Source organism: Mya arenaria, chromosome 11 (assembly GCF_026914265.1).
Source record: "Mya arenaria isolate MELC-2E11 chromosome 11, ASM2691426v1".
NCBI classification, from domain to species: domain Eukaryota; kingdom Metazoa; phylum Mollusca; class Bivalvia; order Myida; family Myidae; genus Mya; species Mya arenaria.
Genome location: NC_069132.1, coordinates 9,821,467 through 9,838,761, shown reverse-complemented (window position 1 = coordinate 9,838,761; position 17,295 = coordinate 9,821,467). Strand labels below are relative to the sequence as shown.

Below are 17,295 nucleotides of genomic sequence, written 5' to 3'. Positions count from 1 at the left end.
TTATTTGCCATGGTTATTATACCCCCACAAATGAAGTTTGAGGGGGTATATAGGAGTGAGCTTGTCGGTCGGTCGGTCTGTCTGTCGGTTGGTAGGTCAGTCGGTTTTCATGGTTTCCGGACGATAACTCATGAAAGGCTAGACAGATTTGAAAATTTTTTGGTACACAGGTGTAACATCAGAAGATACAAGTCAAGTTCGATATTGGGGCTGGTGGGGCCAAGGTCAAGGTCACTGTTACTAAAAATAGAAAAACGGTTTTTGCGGACAATAACTCATGAAAGGCTTGACAGATTTGAACATTTTTTGGTACACAGGTGTAACATCAGAAGATACAGGTCAAGATCAATATTGGGGCTACTGGGGCTAAGGTCAAGGTCATTGTTACTAAAAAAAGAAAAACGGTTTCCGGACGATAACTCATGAAAGGCTTGACAGATTTGAACATTTTTTGGTACACAGGTGTAACATCAGAAGATACAGGTCAAGTTCGATATTTGGGCTGGTGGGGCCAAGGTCAAGGTCACTGTTACTAAAAAAAGAAAAACGGTTTCCGGACGATAACTCATGAAAGGCTAAACGGATTTCAACAATTTTTGGTACACAGGTGTAACATCAGAAGATACAGGTCAAGATCAATATTGGGGCTACTGGGGCTAAGGTCAAGGTCATTGTTACTAAAAAAAGAAAAACGGTTTCCGGACGATAACTCATGAAAGGCTTGACAGATTTGAACATTTTTTGGTACACAGGTGTAACATCAGAAGATACAGGTCAAGTTCAATATTTGGGCTGGTGGGGCCAAGGTCAAGGTCACTGTTACTAAAAAAAGAAAAACAGTTTCCGGACGATAACTCATGAAAGGCTAAATGGATTTGAACAATTTTTGGTACACAGGTGTAACATCAGAAAATACAGATCAAGTTCGATATTGGGGCTGGTGGGGTCAAGGTCACTGTTACTAAAAATAGAAAAATGGTTTCTGGACGATAACTCATGAAAGGCTTGACAGATTTGAACATTTTTTGGTACACAGGTGTAACATCAGAAGATACAGGTCAAGTTCGATAGATCCTTCAAAAACTAAATGAGCAAATATTTACCTTAAAAGTAATTGACACTTGGAAAGATGAACAAACAAAACAAATCCAGCATGCTTCATTTGAACCAGATGCCAATGGAATACCAGCAGAACTTAAGTATGGCATATTTGCCACAGTAGTGCTTACTACAAATATTGACCTGTCAGATGGACATGTTAATTCGGCTACAGGAACAGTCCCGGGATTTATTCTCAGGTGGATAAGGATGCATTCAAGCCCAAATATGTACTTGTAAAATTTGATGATGATCGTGTTGGAAGAAAAGCTCGTGAATGCTCTAGATGTCTTATTCCAGAAGAGATCAGCTAGAGCATCAGCTAGTTTTTCTTGTCAGCAGTGTAACTTCTAAATTACTTAACAGATTTAAATAAAACAATACATGCATGATAAAAGAAGATGCAGTGTGCAGTAACCTTGGAGTTATGGCCTCTTTTCAAAGGAATGGTTTGCCATTCCTGTGTCCAGGCAGCATTTGGGGGTATTCGTCACTCCTGTGACAGCTCTAGTTTTTTCTGTTTGACTGTCTTGCTTACAAAAAATTAATGGTTTGAATGATTTTGATGGTCACCACATTATTGATTAAGAGCACATGATTATGCCAGTCATGTTGACTCAGTTTTCAAGGTCGATTTTTCCTTTTTGTGCCAGCTAAATGCCACACATTATGTTGAGCATTTAAATTGTGGTGTGTTTTTTTGGAACAACATGCTCAAACCATGTTGATGTAAATTCAAGGTTACACTTGAAGGCCAATTCATGTAGTATCGTTTGTGGTGTTCTTCATTTCAACCATAGTTTGGCACAACAATTTGGAGAGCACTTGTTAAGGCCTGGTTGTATCATGGTCATATCTAGAGATTAAGGTCATCATGATAAAGGTTCCCCATCCAATCCATATCTGATGCTAAATGATTCGACAAACATTTTCATCCCAATCACACAATGTGAAGCATGCACATTTTGTGTCGCCTGGCACAATTTCTGGGTTCAGGGAAGATAGGTTCATCCCAACCCTAGTTTAGGGTGTTTTGCGGAAACTCAGTATTAACCTGTCAAATTATGTTAAAAATAGTCAAATCGTTCCTGAAATAGTTCTGAGTAAAGTGCAGCATTATTTCTTGAATGCAGTATTAAGAAAACATTTTCATGGTACCATTTGAAGTGAGAAATAATTAATAAAGATACTAATTATTGTCACAAGACAAGGTTTCCATGACTCTACAGACTTTGGTTTTCAACAAGGGAGGTAGTTCTGTGATGACAATAAAAAGTAGTTTCATACAGGTACTTGTCTTTTCTCCCACCTCAGATAAGTAGCTCCAATAATTTAACCATGCTAGAAATTCTTATCTTGCCCAGGGGCGAAGATAAAATGCCTGTATGAAACTCCTTTTTAATGGTCACTACATTGTAATAACCTCCCTTGTTGAAGACTGTCGTCTGTAGCATCATGGAAACCTTCTCTTGTGGCAATATTTAAAACGCTAATTAATTATTTCTCGCTTCAAATGTCACCATAAAACAGTTTTCATGTACCTTTCAAGAAATAATGCTTCACTCTCCTTAGAACTATTTAAAGACCGATTTGACTATAAACATAATCTGAATCACTGCTCGCATATCCATGACAAACACAAATTATCGCATATCCATGCGCAATTATTTTCACTAAGCACAAAAGAGTTCCAGCAAAAAATACATTTTTACCTAATTTTGTTTAACTGAGCCGGGAGAAAAAGCATCTACCATAGCTGCTCGTGTAAGATATGTTCTTCCTGACCCTCGCGCAGAGTGTTTTGTGGAAACTCGGTAAACCTCATTTCCGCAAAACACCCTACACTCTGGTCGGAATGAACCTATCTTACACACTCGGCTATGGAAGATACGTATAATCTTTGCCAGTGGGCAAGATAAGATTTTCTAGCATGGTCAATTTCTTGGATCTACTTATCTGAGGTGGGAGAAATATGTGTGTATCAACAAAAATTCATGTTGTTATTCTTTGAGAAATATATCCTTAAAACTAAGCATAAATGTGATCTTGTTATGTAGTCAGTATGGTACATCCAAGATCCAAAACAAAGCTAACAGTCAAGGACACAGAATTTGTTATGAAGTTATACTATGTCTCAGATTCAGTCCAGTTAAACAAAATCATTTAGTACAATGGGACTTGCTGTTTGTTTTTTTGAAAGGGTATGAAAGAAGTGTTTCCAGGCTTTGCGTATAAATATAAAAAACAATTGAATATAAAACAAGTGTGTATAACTTAAGAAGGTCAAATTTTATATCAATCAAATGCATCCAAACAACACACCTGCATCCATTTAATACAATGGTATCCATATAACACAAATGCATCACTATGGAACAAATGCAATCATATAACACAAGTATAATCAACAATCAATAGAATATCTATTTAACACAAGGTGTATCCATATCGCACAAGTGTATCCATATGACACGAGTGCATCCATGCAACATAAAGTGTATCTATATGGCACGAGTGCATCCATGCAACATAAAGTGTATCCAAATGGCACGAGTGCATACATGCAACATAAAGTGTATCCATATGGCACGAGTGCATCCATGCAACATAAAGTGTATCCATATGGCACGAGTGCATCCATGCAACATAAAGTGTATCGATATGGCACGAGTGCATCCATGCAACATAAAGTGTGTCTATATGGCACGAGTGCATCCATGCAACATAAAGTGTGTCTATATGGCACGAGTGCATCCATGCAACATAAAGTGTGTCCATATGGCACGAGTGCATCCATGCAACATAAAGTGTGTCCATATGGCACGAGTGCATCCATGCAACATAAAGTGTGTCCATATGGCACGAGTGCATCCATGCAACATAAAGTGTGTCCATATGGCACGAGTGCATCCATGCAACATAAAGTGTATCCATATGGCACGAGTGCATCCATGCAACATAAAGTGTATCCATATGGCACGAGTGCATCCATGCAACATAAAGTGTATCCATATGGCACGAGTGCATCCATGCAACATAAAGTGTATCCATATGGCACGAGTGCATCCATGCAACATAAAGTGTATCCATATGGCACGAGTGCATCCATGCAACATAAAGTGTATCCATATGGCACGAGTGCATCCATGCAACATAAAGTGTATCCATATGGCACGAGTGCATCCATGCAACATAAAGTGTATCCATATGGCACGAGTGCATCCATGCAACATAAAGTGTATCCATATGGCACGAGTGCATCCATGCAACATAAAGTGTATCCATATGGCACGAGTGCATCCATGCAACATAAAGTGTATCCATATGGCACGAGTGCATCCATGCAACATAAAGTGTATCCATATGGCACGAGTGCATCCATGCAACATAAAGTGTATCCATATGGCACGAGTGCATCCATGCAACATAAAGTGTATCCATATGGCACGAGTGCATCCATGCAACATAAAGTGTATCCATATGGCACGAGTGCATCCATGCAACATAAAGTGTATCCATATGGCACGAGTGCATCCATGCAACATAAAGTGTATCCATATGGCACGAGTGCATCCATGCAACATAAAGTGTATCCATATGGCACGAGTGCATCCATGCAACATAAAGTGTATCCATATGGCACGAGTGCATCCATGCAACATAAAGTGTATCCATATGTCACGAGTGCATCCATGCAACATAAAGTGTATCTATATGTCTATATGGCACAAGTACATCCATGCAACATAAAATGTATCTATATGTCATGAGTGCATCCATGCAACATAAAGTGTATCTATATGTCACGAGTGCATCCATGCAACATAAAGTGTATCTATATGACACAAGTGCATCCATATAACATCAGTGTGTCCATATAATGCAAGTATATCCAGAAAGCATTACCGTTAATGACTGGTTATAAGATGATAGGGGTTATAGGATGCAGGCAAAAAAATCCGTGAAAAACTCAAGAAAAGTGGGTTTTAGGACTCGTAGAAAAAATGTTAAAATCGTCTGCAAATATAGGCCACCATGTTTGTTGACAGTGACCAAATATTAGTTATTCGTGAAAATGGCAATGGCTATTTTTAAAACCATACAATAGTAATACAAAGCAAAATATTCTTTCTGACAGTGTATTGTAAACAATAACCTGTCTAGAATGAAAAGTTTTGTAAAGCAAAAAACTTGTACATCTCTGTTCTCAAAATGTCAACACCAACACAGGAAAGTATAAAGAATGTGGAGCAAGACTTTTATCGCAACAGTTTATACTATTGGTATGTTAAACTGCTTAAAGGCTAAAAACTGACTAAAAATATTTCGATAGTGCACAGCTATGCTTCTTAATTGCAAGTTTAATTATTGTTTTATTAAACAAAATATTGAATAATTTTATTCGTACAATAATGAAAATTTAAAATAATAAATGTTTTACGATACACCTTATCCCAATCTTCAACTGCCATGCCATTTTAACCCATATAAACTTGATCGAGATGATGCATTCAGCTTTATACAATAACATGAATCTTTCTCTGTTGTTTTGGCTTCCATAACTTTAATGTAGATTTTTTTTGATGTTTACTTCACATTAACACGTCCCAAAATGTAATTGATAACATGTTCGCTGAAGTTCTTTAGCTAATTTCTCTGAATAGCCAATTTCGGCCTGAAATCGACCTCAGAAAAATGTCAAAAGCTTGTTACTGGTTGAAAGAGGCATGCATTTTTTTACATCGAAATATGAGGGAAAAAAGTGTGTCTTATCACCAGTCATTTACGGTGATGTGATCATGTAACATTGTTGTATTTAAACAAGTGTCTTTATTCTTCAAGGTCATCCATATAAACAAGTGTGTCCATATAACACCAGTGCATCCATATAACACCAGCGCATCCATAAAACACCAGTGCATCCATATAACACCAGTGTATCCATATAACACCAGTGCATCCATATAAGACCAACGCATCCATATAACACCAGTGCATTCATATAACACCAGTGTTTCCATATAACACCAGTGCATCCATATAACACCAGTGCATCCATATAACACCAGTGCATCCATATAACATCAGCGCATCCATATATAACACCAGTGTATCTATATAAAACCAGTGCATCAATATAACACCAGCGCATCAATTTAACACCAGTGCATCCATATATAACAACAGTGCATCCATATAACACCAGTGTGCATCCATTTAACACCAGTGCATCCATATATAACAACAGTGCGTCCATATAACACCAGTGTGCATCCATATAACACCAGTGTGCATCCATATAACACCAGTGCATTCATATAACACCAGCGCATCCATATAACACCAGCGCATCCATATTCAACTTAAGTGTAACCATATAAGGCAAGTGTTTCCATATACCATAAGTGCATCAATATGGTGCCAGTGTATCTATTCAACTCAAGTGAATCCATATAACATTGATGCATTCATATAACACCAGCGCATCCATATAACACCAGTACATCCATATAACACCAGTACATCCATATAACACCAGTGCATCCATATATAACACCGGTGCATCCATATAACGCCAGTGTATCCATTCAACTCAAGTGAATCCATATAACGCAATCCTTACAAATCCAGTGTATCATTTTTAGGAAACACTTCATCCTTTTATTTTTCAGATGGATGCACAAAACCCAAAAGATAATGGGCCTGCTTATGATGTCAACATGAGTAAAAACAAAGGAACTGTAATTAGCCTTAAGAAAATCCCTGACAGTTCCATTCCATTGCTTAAGACAGTTGCCAAAAGTTTAGCCCAGAACCTGCATGATGGAAAGTATCTAGCTGAGGACGGGCATGACCAGCAAATCCATGGGAAAACTCTGCTAGGCCGGGACAGGCATGACTATGTAACACACATGGATAAATCTGAAAATAGAGTCAATGTAGAACAACTAAAGGGAACAGGGCGGAAGTTATTAGCCATTGATGACTTTTTGGATAAAGCAAAGGACATACTTGGTGGCGGTGATGATAATGATGTGATAAATCATGTCAAGGATTTGATTGAACAGAATGGACCTGAACTTGTTAGAGTTGGCGTGGACCATTTACTTCAGGGGGATGAAAATGAACTTGTTAACAATTTAAAAGACATGCTTGGTAAAGATGGTCATGACTTATTCAACCATGGAAAAAATATTGGTCAAATAATATTGGGAGGTGATGACCATGATAAAGTTCCCCATGGAAATGGACTCCTAGGTGGAGATGACCATGACAAAGTTCCCCATGGCACCAAAATGCTGGGTGGAGATGACCATGATAAAGTTCCCCATGGAAATGGACTCCTAGGTGGAGATGACCATGATAAAGTTCCCCATGGCACCAAAATGCTGGGTGGAGATGACCATGATAAAGTTCCCCATGGCACCAAAATGCTGGGTGGGGATGACCATGATAAGGTTCCTCATGGAAATGGACTCCTAGGTGGAGATGACCATGATAAAGTTCCCCATGGCACGAAAATGCTGGGTGGAGATGACCATGATAAAGTTCCCCATGGCACCAAAATGCTTGGTGGAGATGACAATGATAAAGTTACCCATGGCACCAAAATGATGGGCGGAGATGACCATGATAAGGTTCCTCATGGCAACAAAATGCTGGGCGGAGATGACCATGATAAAGTTCCCCATGGCACCAAAATGCTTGGTGGGGGTGACCATGATAAAGTTCCCCATGGCACCAAAATGCTGGGTGGTGATGACCATGATAAAGTTTCCCATGGCACCAAAATGCTGGGTGGTGATGACCATGATAAAGTTTCCCATGGCACCAAAATGCTGGGTGGTGATGACCATGATAAAGTTTCCCATGGCACCAAAATGCTAGGTGGGGATGACCATGATAAAGTTCCGCATGGCACCAAAATGCTGGGTGGGGACGGACATGATGATTGCCACATTGGAATGTTCAAAGACTTCAAGAAGCAGTTCAATAAATTATATGGATCACAGAAAGGTATAACAATTATGATGTTTAACACAATGTTTTTTTTTATCAGCGTCAATATATTTATGACATAGGAAGGTTTAGATGAATTCATTTTATATATATATATTTTTTTTTTAAATTCAAAATATTTTATCAATGTTCTGTAAAGATGTTAAATAATACTGAAAAAATAAAATGCATACTAAAAGAAGTTCTATGGTGGAAATTTATACATTTATAACTGTATCGGAATGACAGTTGGTCAGAATGTTTATATTAATAATTTCTAAGTTTTAATCTGGGTCATATCAGTCAAAATCTAGGTCATTAGGTCAAATCAAAGGAAAAGCTTATTAGCACTCTAGAGGTCACATTTATGAATGTATGTCCATGAAGCTTAGTCAGAATGTTTATATTGATTAGCTCTAGGCCAAGTTTGAATCTGGATCATATGTAGTCAAAAACTAGGTCACCAGGTCAAATAATAGGTAAAGTATTTTAACACTCTAGAGGCCACATTTATGACCATATGTTCATGGAACTTGATCAGAATGTTATTGTTGATGATCTTTATAGGATCAGGGAGCGATTCAGGGCCCTGTTGTTAAATGTATTGCTGAAGTAGCACCAGAGTTATTCCTAACTAATACAGTTGGCTTTGTTGATGTTCTAGATTTTCAACTTTTGACTATTATGAGCGCTTCAAACAGGGGATACATCCAATTCTGCGAAATTCTAGTTGTTTTAATGATTTCCAGTTACTGTGGTATACTCTATGAATCATGGGTAGAAGTGACAAGATTGTGTGTGTGTGTTACAGAGGAGGAGAAGCGTTACCAGGTGTTCTGTGACAACATGCGTGCAGCGAGGAAACTGCAGCAAACTGAAAAGGGGTCTGCTAGATACGGGGCCACCAAGTTTGCTGACCTCACTAGTATGTATGGGCAAAGGGGTGCTGATTGAGACTGGCTTTCACATTACACAAACAAAATTACATTTGGCCCAAGGGGTTGGTGAAGGGAGGCGGTGACGGTGGGGGGATAATTTGGTGATTAACATGTATTTACCCGGTATTTAAAAAAGCTATAATACCGTAATGCATTATTTTCTAATTGTTGTCTGTATTTTCAACGTAAATTGATCTTACAACTATCCGAATTACAGATTTAAATAATGTTTTGTTTGGAATGTATCACATTTTTTGTAAACAAGATTGCTTATAAGAGTTATGAGGTCGTTGCAACACTCACTACTCCACACTTGATTGAAACTGTAGGCAAGTGCAAAAGGTAAGTTATGTATAATTTCATTCAAGAGGGCAGTGGTTGTAGTAACTGTTATGTATCATATTGTCACTTGATGGTACCATGAAATAAGTGGCGTGTGTGTTTTTGGTATTTGTATATAATTTATCCAGCACTTCTTATTGCATGGTATTAAAGGGCTTTCCAATATTGCACAATAAGATGTAACAATGCATTGAAATGCAAGTAAATGAACAAATATGTGATTTTGACACTAAAACTAATGTCTGAACAGACTTACATAAAACCTTGAATTTTACCTATGCTTCATCAGAGGAGGAATTTAAGCGTCACGTGGGCAAGCGGTGGGACACAGGGGCCAACTGGTGGATGAAGAAGGCTGAAATCCCAGGCGGTCCAGTCCCCGACTCCTTCGACTGGCGTGATCATGGAGCTGTCACACCCGTCAAAAACCAGGTATATTGGAATGATGGCAAGGTTGATTAGGTGATTTGTTAGTATTAGATATATTTGTCATTTGTTAATATATAAGAATGATACTGAAAGTGTTCCAAGATTTATAGACCAGAGGAAAAATGATTTTTTTAGGCTCATCATTTAGAAATATATTGGGTGGAAGGGTGGTGGGTGTATGGGTAATTTCTAACCTTAAAAGCATATGTTATGTTGTCCTCATTTTAGCATACTCAGCTGTTCAATAGTTTTGTCAAATTAAAACTATAGGGGTGCTAAGACAGAAGTGGGCAGAGCTAAGAAGCTAAACAAAATTCTTCAAGCCTCAAAATGCTTAAAAATGTGTATTTTAATATATTAAAATTTTTCAAAGATTGCTTACACATTTATTTCTTGGACTTGGCCATATTCTTGAGAACTGACCTGTTTGATAAGATACAATATACTGCATAATTTATTAAGAAATGGCAATCTTGTCAACGACTTGTGTGGGACCAAATGATGACTGTTATTCAATTCCAGAGCTACAGATAAGGGTTGTAATGGGCATAAATACACTTTAAAATCGCCCATTAAGACACAATATCAAACAGCTGTTTGTACCAGTATGATAAAAAGATAAAAAGGGCATAACGTTCTTCTGAGTATTTTTTATCGTTTAACACTAGCTGTTTTAACTAAATGCTAAACTGGTTTGTTAATATCACTATCCTAAGAAACTTATAGAAGGTTGTAAGCCAAGAAAGCAAAGTACATGTAGTAAAGATGTTTAAATTAATGAGGACTTGTAATTAGCTGAGCAACATTTCAATTTTGTGTAAGTTCTAATAAAATTTGTACTATAAAGTTCATTTAAGGAAGTAAAATAAGTCATTCAATTTTGTAATTCGCGGCCATTACACTTTAATGAATGACCCAAGGGTGTACCATACACTTTACTTGATTGCATAAGGGTGTACCATACACTTTACTTGATTGCATAAGGGTGTACCATACACTTTACTTGATTGCATAAGGGTGTACCATACACTTTACTTGATTGCATAAGGGTGTACCATACACTTTACTTGATTGCATAAGGGTGTACCATACACTTTACTTGATTGCATAAGGGTGTAAAATACACTAAGTTAAAAAGTTATCTGTAGCTCTGCAATTCTGTGTATATCAGGGTTCATGTGGCAGTTGCTGGGCCTTCTCTACTACTGGAAACATCGAGGGACAGTGGGCCATAAAGAAAAGGAAGCTTGTTTCCCTCTCTGAACAAGGTAAGAACTGGGGTAGCAAAAAAGGGCATTTGATTGATACAGTTTATTAAACACTCCTTGCCTAGTTTGTTACTCAGATATACTCCGTTCGTTTAATTAATGACTAACTGCACATTGGGATGAGGTAAATTGCATTAAATTGTGGTTGTCACCAGTAGCCAATGGTTTAAAATAAATAATCCACTCTTAAATTGAAATTTCTACATGTCTCTCTATTGAAAATGTCTGTTAACTAGGTCAGACTCAGATTTTCAAGTACATACATGTAGGCAAATGTAGTACATTCAGGTGATAAATGTATGTTAAAAGCAAATAAAATGTCCTTAATATGTGGCAATGCCGCCATGTTTTTCTGTGACTGATTTAGTTCTTGACTAAGATTTTAATATAGACATGCTGATCTTGCATGTTGGTAACACTATTTGTGTTAATGGGCACTGCCAGGAGATAAGTTATCAGTGAAAGTATGGGAGCAACAGGCTGGTGTCCCAATGTGGTAACTGGCCCCTTGATAAGGACCAGCCCTGATAAGGACACTTCAGGGAGTTCACCGTAACTTACCATGTGTCATGTTCATGTTGAAATCGTGCTAGCAATCCTAAATGGCATGACCCGCTCAATCCAGTTTACCTGATATGGCAGAAGGAAATTCCACTCATTCCATTTAAAACAGAAAACTGAACCTGCAGACCTTGGGTCTGTAACTTTTTCATTTCTCCAACTGTAGTACAGTAGAACATGAATGAAACCCCCCAATATAATGTCCATCATTTGTTTATGCACATATACTTGTATATATATGTACATCTTCCAAAAGGTAACTTTTCTTTAAGGTATCTGTTATGCCTTTAAGATGTGTAGACACCATCAAGTCCCACATAGCTGAGTGGATATTTCTTATAGTACCCTGTCATGTTTGAACATGTGTTGTTGTAATTGCAGAGTTGGTGGACTGTGACAAAGTGGATGAAGGGTGTAACGGCGGGCTGCCCTCCAATGCCTACAAGGAAATTGAACGACTTGGTATATAATTATTCTGTTAGAATCTGATATTGTATTATTTGTTTGGGTGAATTTAATATTGAAATCATGTAACATACTCCTGCAATAAAATGACAAGGATTTAGTTGAAGAGTTATGGATGGGTGCTGCACCCTGTTATATTTTGTTAGCACCATTCTGCGCTCATGGACACCAGTTTGTGAACCCTTCCCTTCTGGATTCATAGAACTAACTGCTTAAGACAGTGAACTATTTATTTTGTTTGGATTAAAACTTGATTTTAAATACTTACTCACATTACACATTTAAGCATTTTTAACCATGAAACCTACCATAAAAGAATTCGCTGCCTGATACATTGTGCTTTTCCTTCCTAAGTACCTTTTCCTTTTTAAAACCTGGCTAAATCCCTAATGATGATGATGATTTTTAAAGTTATCAATTAAAGTTTGAGATATTTATTACATGCAATGTCTTTATTAATATATTATTGAGAAGTTGTCAGTTGATATTAAATCAAAATTGAAAGTGTACAACCAATACTTTGAAAAAGAAATGGAATGTTTATCAAATCATTCTAATATTTTTTTTTTGGAAAAGGAAAGAAATACTTAATGTTGAAGTACAATCCATTATTATTTGTGTATCTAACTTTTATGTATCAGGTGGTCTTGAGACAGAGACAGACTACAAGTACGAGGGCCATGATGAGAGCTGCCACTTTAATCGCTCCGACGTGCGTGTCTACATCAACGACTCTGTGTCTATCTCCTCCAATGAGACAGGTTGGTGCATGAATACTGCATGACTTCTCTTCGTAATATACTATAGTCTACTGTTCAAGCTTTACACGGGTGACTAGCAGAAATATGTCTAATCTTAAATAGGACTTAAGCTGGAAATATGACAATATAGTTTGCTGTTGCAGCAAACAGAAGGTAGGCGTCCATATAATGACATATTTCATAGGTCAAAGATACCCAAATGAGTTATATACCATTCCTTATATGTAAGACATATTTCACATTATGCTTAAAATTGACAGTTTCAAAAAGTAACGTTAATACCAAGTTCTAATTTTTGCGGATAAAGTTTTACCTGCAGAGTTCGCAAATTCAGATTTAAAGGTAAGCTCATTAAATTCAGGTTGCTTGATAGCAAATTAGTTACATCTATTTTACTTGTATCTTTATAAAAGAGTCATCATGTTGATTCATATAAATGTTTTTAAGTTTTTAATATTGGCTTAGCTACATGTTTTACTTAATATTTCAGAAATGGCGGCCTGGTTGGCCAAGAATGGACCAATCTCAATTGGCATAAATGCCTTTGCTATGCAAGTAAGTAATGTCTGATGAACTACTTTTTGTCTGCTACCTGTTTCTTCCCTATCTTTGTAGAACTTGCATTGGTTTTCTAAGCTGAGGTAAATAATGTAGTCATATGTCTTCCCAGTAGCATTATCTATTGATTCATACTGTAGTCAAAGGGACACAACTCTTCCAATGGTCAATATACTTGTCCAATGTTAGTGGCATAATCTAGATGATTTTGATTAGTATGGTCAAAGGTTTATTTTCAACTACTTGTTGTTATAGATCTGCAGCCAATTGTTTAAAACTGGTAAATGCTTTTGTTTGGTTAAAGTTAGCCAAACATTATATGGATTGGATGATATGAAAAATAGTCAATCAAATTATTTAAACATGCAAACAAACCCAGGTACTGCTGGCCTTTCCTCTGTAGTGCCTGTGAAACACTGCCAGTTATCATTCAGTTACCTGCCATTTTATACTTTGCAGTTTTACATGGGAGGTATATCTCACCCCTGGAAGATCTTCTGCAACCCGGGAAGCTTGGACCATGGAGTGTTGATTGTAGGATACGGTGTCCGTAAGTTATCTTGGCTTACAATAGGGTTAGCCTGTTTGGCTTGACTGCATTTAGACAGAAGGTGTGTCTTAAGATTCAGTCACATGTATATTTGAATTTAAATCAAAGCATCAGATTATTCATTGTGATTAAAACATTGATTGTTTAGTACAAAAAAGAATCAGGTGTTTTAAAAATTTACTGGTATGCATTAAAGGAGTTATTCAGTGTGTACATGACTGTATATATTAGATAGTGCACAAACTTAAAAGAAAAGTATCTAATTTTCTACATGTGATTTACGGCTTTCCAATTCCAGATGAGAGTGAATGGTATTGGATTGTGAAGAACAGCTGGGGACCGGATTGGGGGGAGAAGGTACGCTCAAAGCCACTTTACTGGATTACAAAACATTTTCAAGCTTTGACAATGCCACTTTACTGATTATGAAATATTAATATTAAAGGACGGTAATGTTTTAAGGATAAATAATAGTACAAGTATTGTATGTTTTAGAAATTTAAATGTTTTGCATAACAGTACAGGTTTATGTAATTTACTAATGTAGCCACCAGTGTCAGGTGAACAGAAACTGATGATTCTTTGCATGTTTCCATGTATAATAGTTCTGGTGTATCATATCAGCCCTTGTTTCTTGTGTTTTTAGGGCTACTACCTTGTGTACCGTGGAGGCGGAGTCTGTGGCCTTAACACCATGTGCACTTCCGCAGTTGTTGGCTAACTTGGTCACTTCCGCTTGAATACAACTGTTTGAATTAACAATATGTGGATGAAAGTCTGTACTGTATCTTGTAGATTTGAACTCCTGTCGACTTAATACACATTGCTTTTTTAATCACATATCTATGTCGAGATCAAAATTACTCATATAACTTGAACATTGCATTTTTTTACGATAAGTGTACTGAATTGAAGAAATAACTTAATAGATCTGAAAATGTGGTTGTATGCTCAGGTTGAAGGTTTTGTTTTGATATTATTTTGTAATTTTTTTGAAAGAGACTATTTTTATATCCTGTTACTATCCGTGTATATAGAATGGTTGTATCTCTGATTTGACTCCTTGAAAATTGCTGTGATAAAGTGTTTGTTATAAATTTTGATATCTTTTTTTTATGTAGACAAAACAAATATGTTCATTCAGACTTCAGCAACCTTAACATCTCCCATTATAAGTTTAGCAGTTTCAAATCTTTGTTAATGATTCACATGGGTTAAATAATAACAGCTATTTGCACATTAAATATTTCTGCTTTATACATGTATAAATTGTGGAAAATGTTTTCACTTAACAATTTGTACTTTGTTGATCAAAACTGGAATGTAATATCAGTTTAACTATTTTTCATTTTAAAGACTGAAAAAGAACATATGCAATTTATAATGTTTTTCACTGTTGCTTCTATTCCTCATGCATTGTTTCATTTGTTTAAAGAGAGTTGGTCAAGTTTAAGTTTAAAATGTTCTCTTTTACTAGTGTTGATACAAAGCTGCGAAAAAAGTTGACAATTTACGATTTATTTTGTTGTTTATTACTGTATATACCTGGCTGGCCAGAAATACAAACCCCATCTTATCAACAACCTAACAAAGAAAAGTTTGCTTATCATGATTAAATTTCTTTCAACAAAATGTAAGTTCTGGGTATACCGGTACTAGAATCTAGTTTGACATTTGATTGCTGCGATGAAAGGGTTTTATATTTCAGTCAGAAGATAATGAATAATTTTAAGATCGTCAGCAATTGAAATGTCTTGTACAGTCGTTGATAAGATAACTAAATGCTGATTTTTTCCCCCTTAGATTCTTGACTGTTCATTTTGCATATAATCTTTTGTGTAACACTGACTAATCACATTCCTGTTCCATCACTCTGTATTCTATTGCAATAAACTGCTTTCAAAATATCATTTGATATTTATTTTCATTCAGAACTTAAAGGCAGGTCTTGATAATACTTGATACTGGTCACATATTATATAGCGATATTTTCACTGGTTAAGTGTGAATATCTTATAATAAGTTATTAGTATTACATAGATATAACAAACTTTGTAGGGGAGTATATGGTTGGTTGTTCAATCGTGTGGGCATGTGCACAGGTGTTAGACCAGCAAAATACTTGTTTAAGTCAGATTAGTTTGAAACTTGTTAAACATGATAAACATGAAGGGTACTAGTGCTTTGCACTTTTTAAGCCCCGCAGGGTGGCAAGGGGCGGCATAATTGAACCAGCTGTCCATTGATCAGTCCCTCGGTTTCAGATCAATAACTGAAAAACGTTATGGCCTGAGGACCACAAACTTGGTAGGCAGCTTGGTAATGACCAGCAGATGAACTGTTTCTATTTTGAGGTCAGTGGGTCAAAGGTCAAGGTTGTGGAATCCATTTCAGATAAATAAGTGACTGTCACTTAGAGACATCAAACTTGCTAGGAAGGTTGGTAATGACCAGTAGCTGATAAGTTTGTCAAAGGTCAAGGTTGTGGTGACCTTAAGCTACATTACTGTTTCCAACCAATACCTTAAGAAAGCTTTGGCCCAGAGACAAGTCGACATCCACTTGATCCTGCAGTGACATCATTTCCATGTACATATCAATATTTCCAAATTTCATGGGAAGGTAGGGTAGGTCATTATGAAAATAAATAACATACTCAAAGCTGTCTGACCATACAGGCCTAAATACTAATGACTATATATGTTGGGGGCATATTTGACGTCTCTGTTCTTGTTTTTCAACCGATGTGGAAATAGTTAAGCCGTCAAATTAATTTTGAATAGGGGTTACTGTAGTGAATAAATTAATGTAATGATCTGCCTGAAACCATTTATTATGAAACTACATGTATTATCTTGTGTACAGGCTGCATGTGTAAGTTTTCTTACTCCTGTGATAGCTCTAGTTAAATGATTGCCAAGGTTTTTAGATTTTGCAGTGCCAATGAGGCGAAGACTTTGACAATAGCTCGAAATGGCCATAAAATTATATCATGTACTGCATGACATTGTGCTAATTAAATGCAATTTAAGGCTCTTAAAACGCTTAAAATCCATGACCTTCGCCCCCTCTGAACCCCCACAAGGGCGTTGCCCTGGACCCGTAAGGGGGACTTTGGCGGCCCCCTTAATCCCCCGCGAAAAAGTGGCCACAACTTTTTAGAACCAAGGGGGAACCCTGCTTATCACATCCCTGTATAATCACTCTAGTTATTTTAATTTAGGAAATATGCCAGACACCAGACACAAGATTTTGTTGCGAATGGATCAATTTTTATGGGTTTACAAGGTCTTTCCATATTGGAATCTTTCCATCTTGGAATAGTA

The 17,295-nt window shown here is 36.8% G+C and overlaps 1 protein-coding gene across 1 annotated transcript in view; it reads left to right on the top strand.

Annotated features, from left to right (window-relative positions):
- The window catches only part of LOC128208088 (uncharacterized), a 31,588-nt gene extending 15,709 nt beyond the window's left edge, over positions 1-15,879 (top strand). The window contains exons 10-19 of the mRNA XM_052911436.1: positions 6,771-8,115; positions 8,909-9,022; positions 9,667-9,809; positions 10,978-11,074; positions 12,017-12,097; positions 12,742-12,861; positions 13,352-13,416; positions 13,879-13,969; positions 14,268-14,326; positions 14,616-15,879. Coding sequence (XP_052767396.1) covers positions 6,771-8,115; positions 8,909-9,022; positions 9,667-9,809; positions 10,978-11,074; positions 12,017-12,097; positions 12,742-12,861; positions 13,352-13,416; positions 13,879-13,969; positions 14,268-14,326; positions 14,616-14,690 — 2,190 coding nt within the window. The 3' untranslated portion in view covers positions 14,691-15,879. The remainder of the gene's footprint in view (positions 1-6,770; positions 8,116-8,908; positions 9,023-9,666; positions 9,810-10,977; positions 11,075-12,016; positions 12,098-12,741; positions 12,862-13,351; positions 13,417-13,878; positions 13,970-14,267; positions 14,327-14,615) is intronic.
- The last annotated feature ends 1,416 nt before the right edge of the window (positions 15,880-17,295 follow it).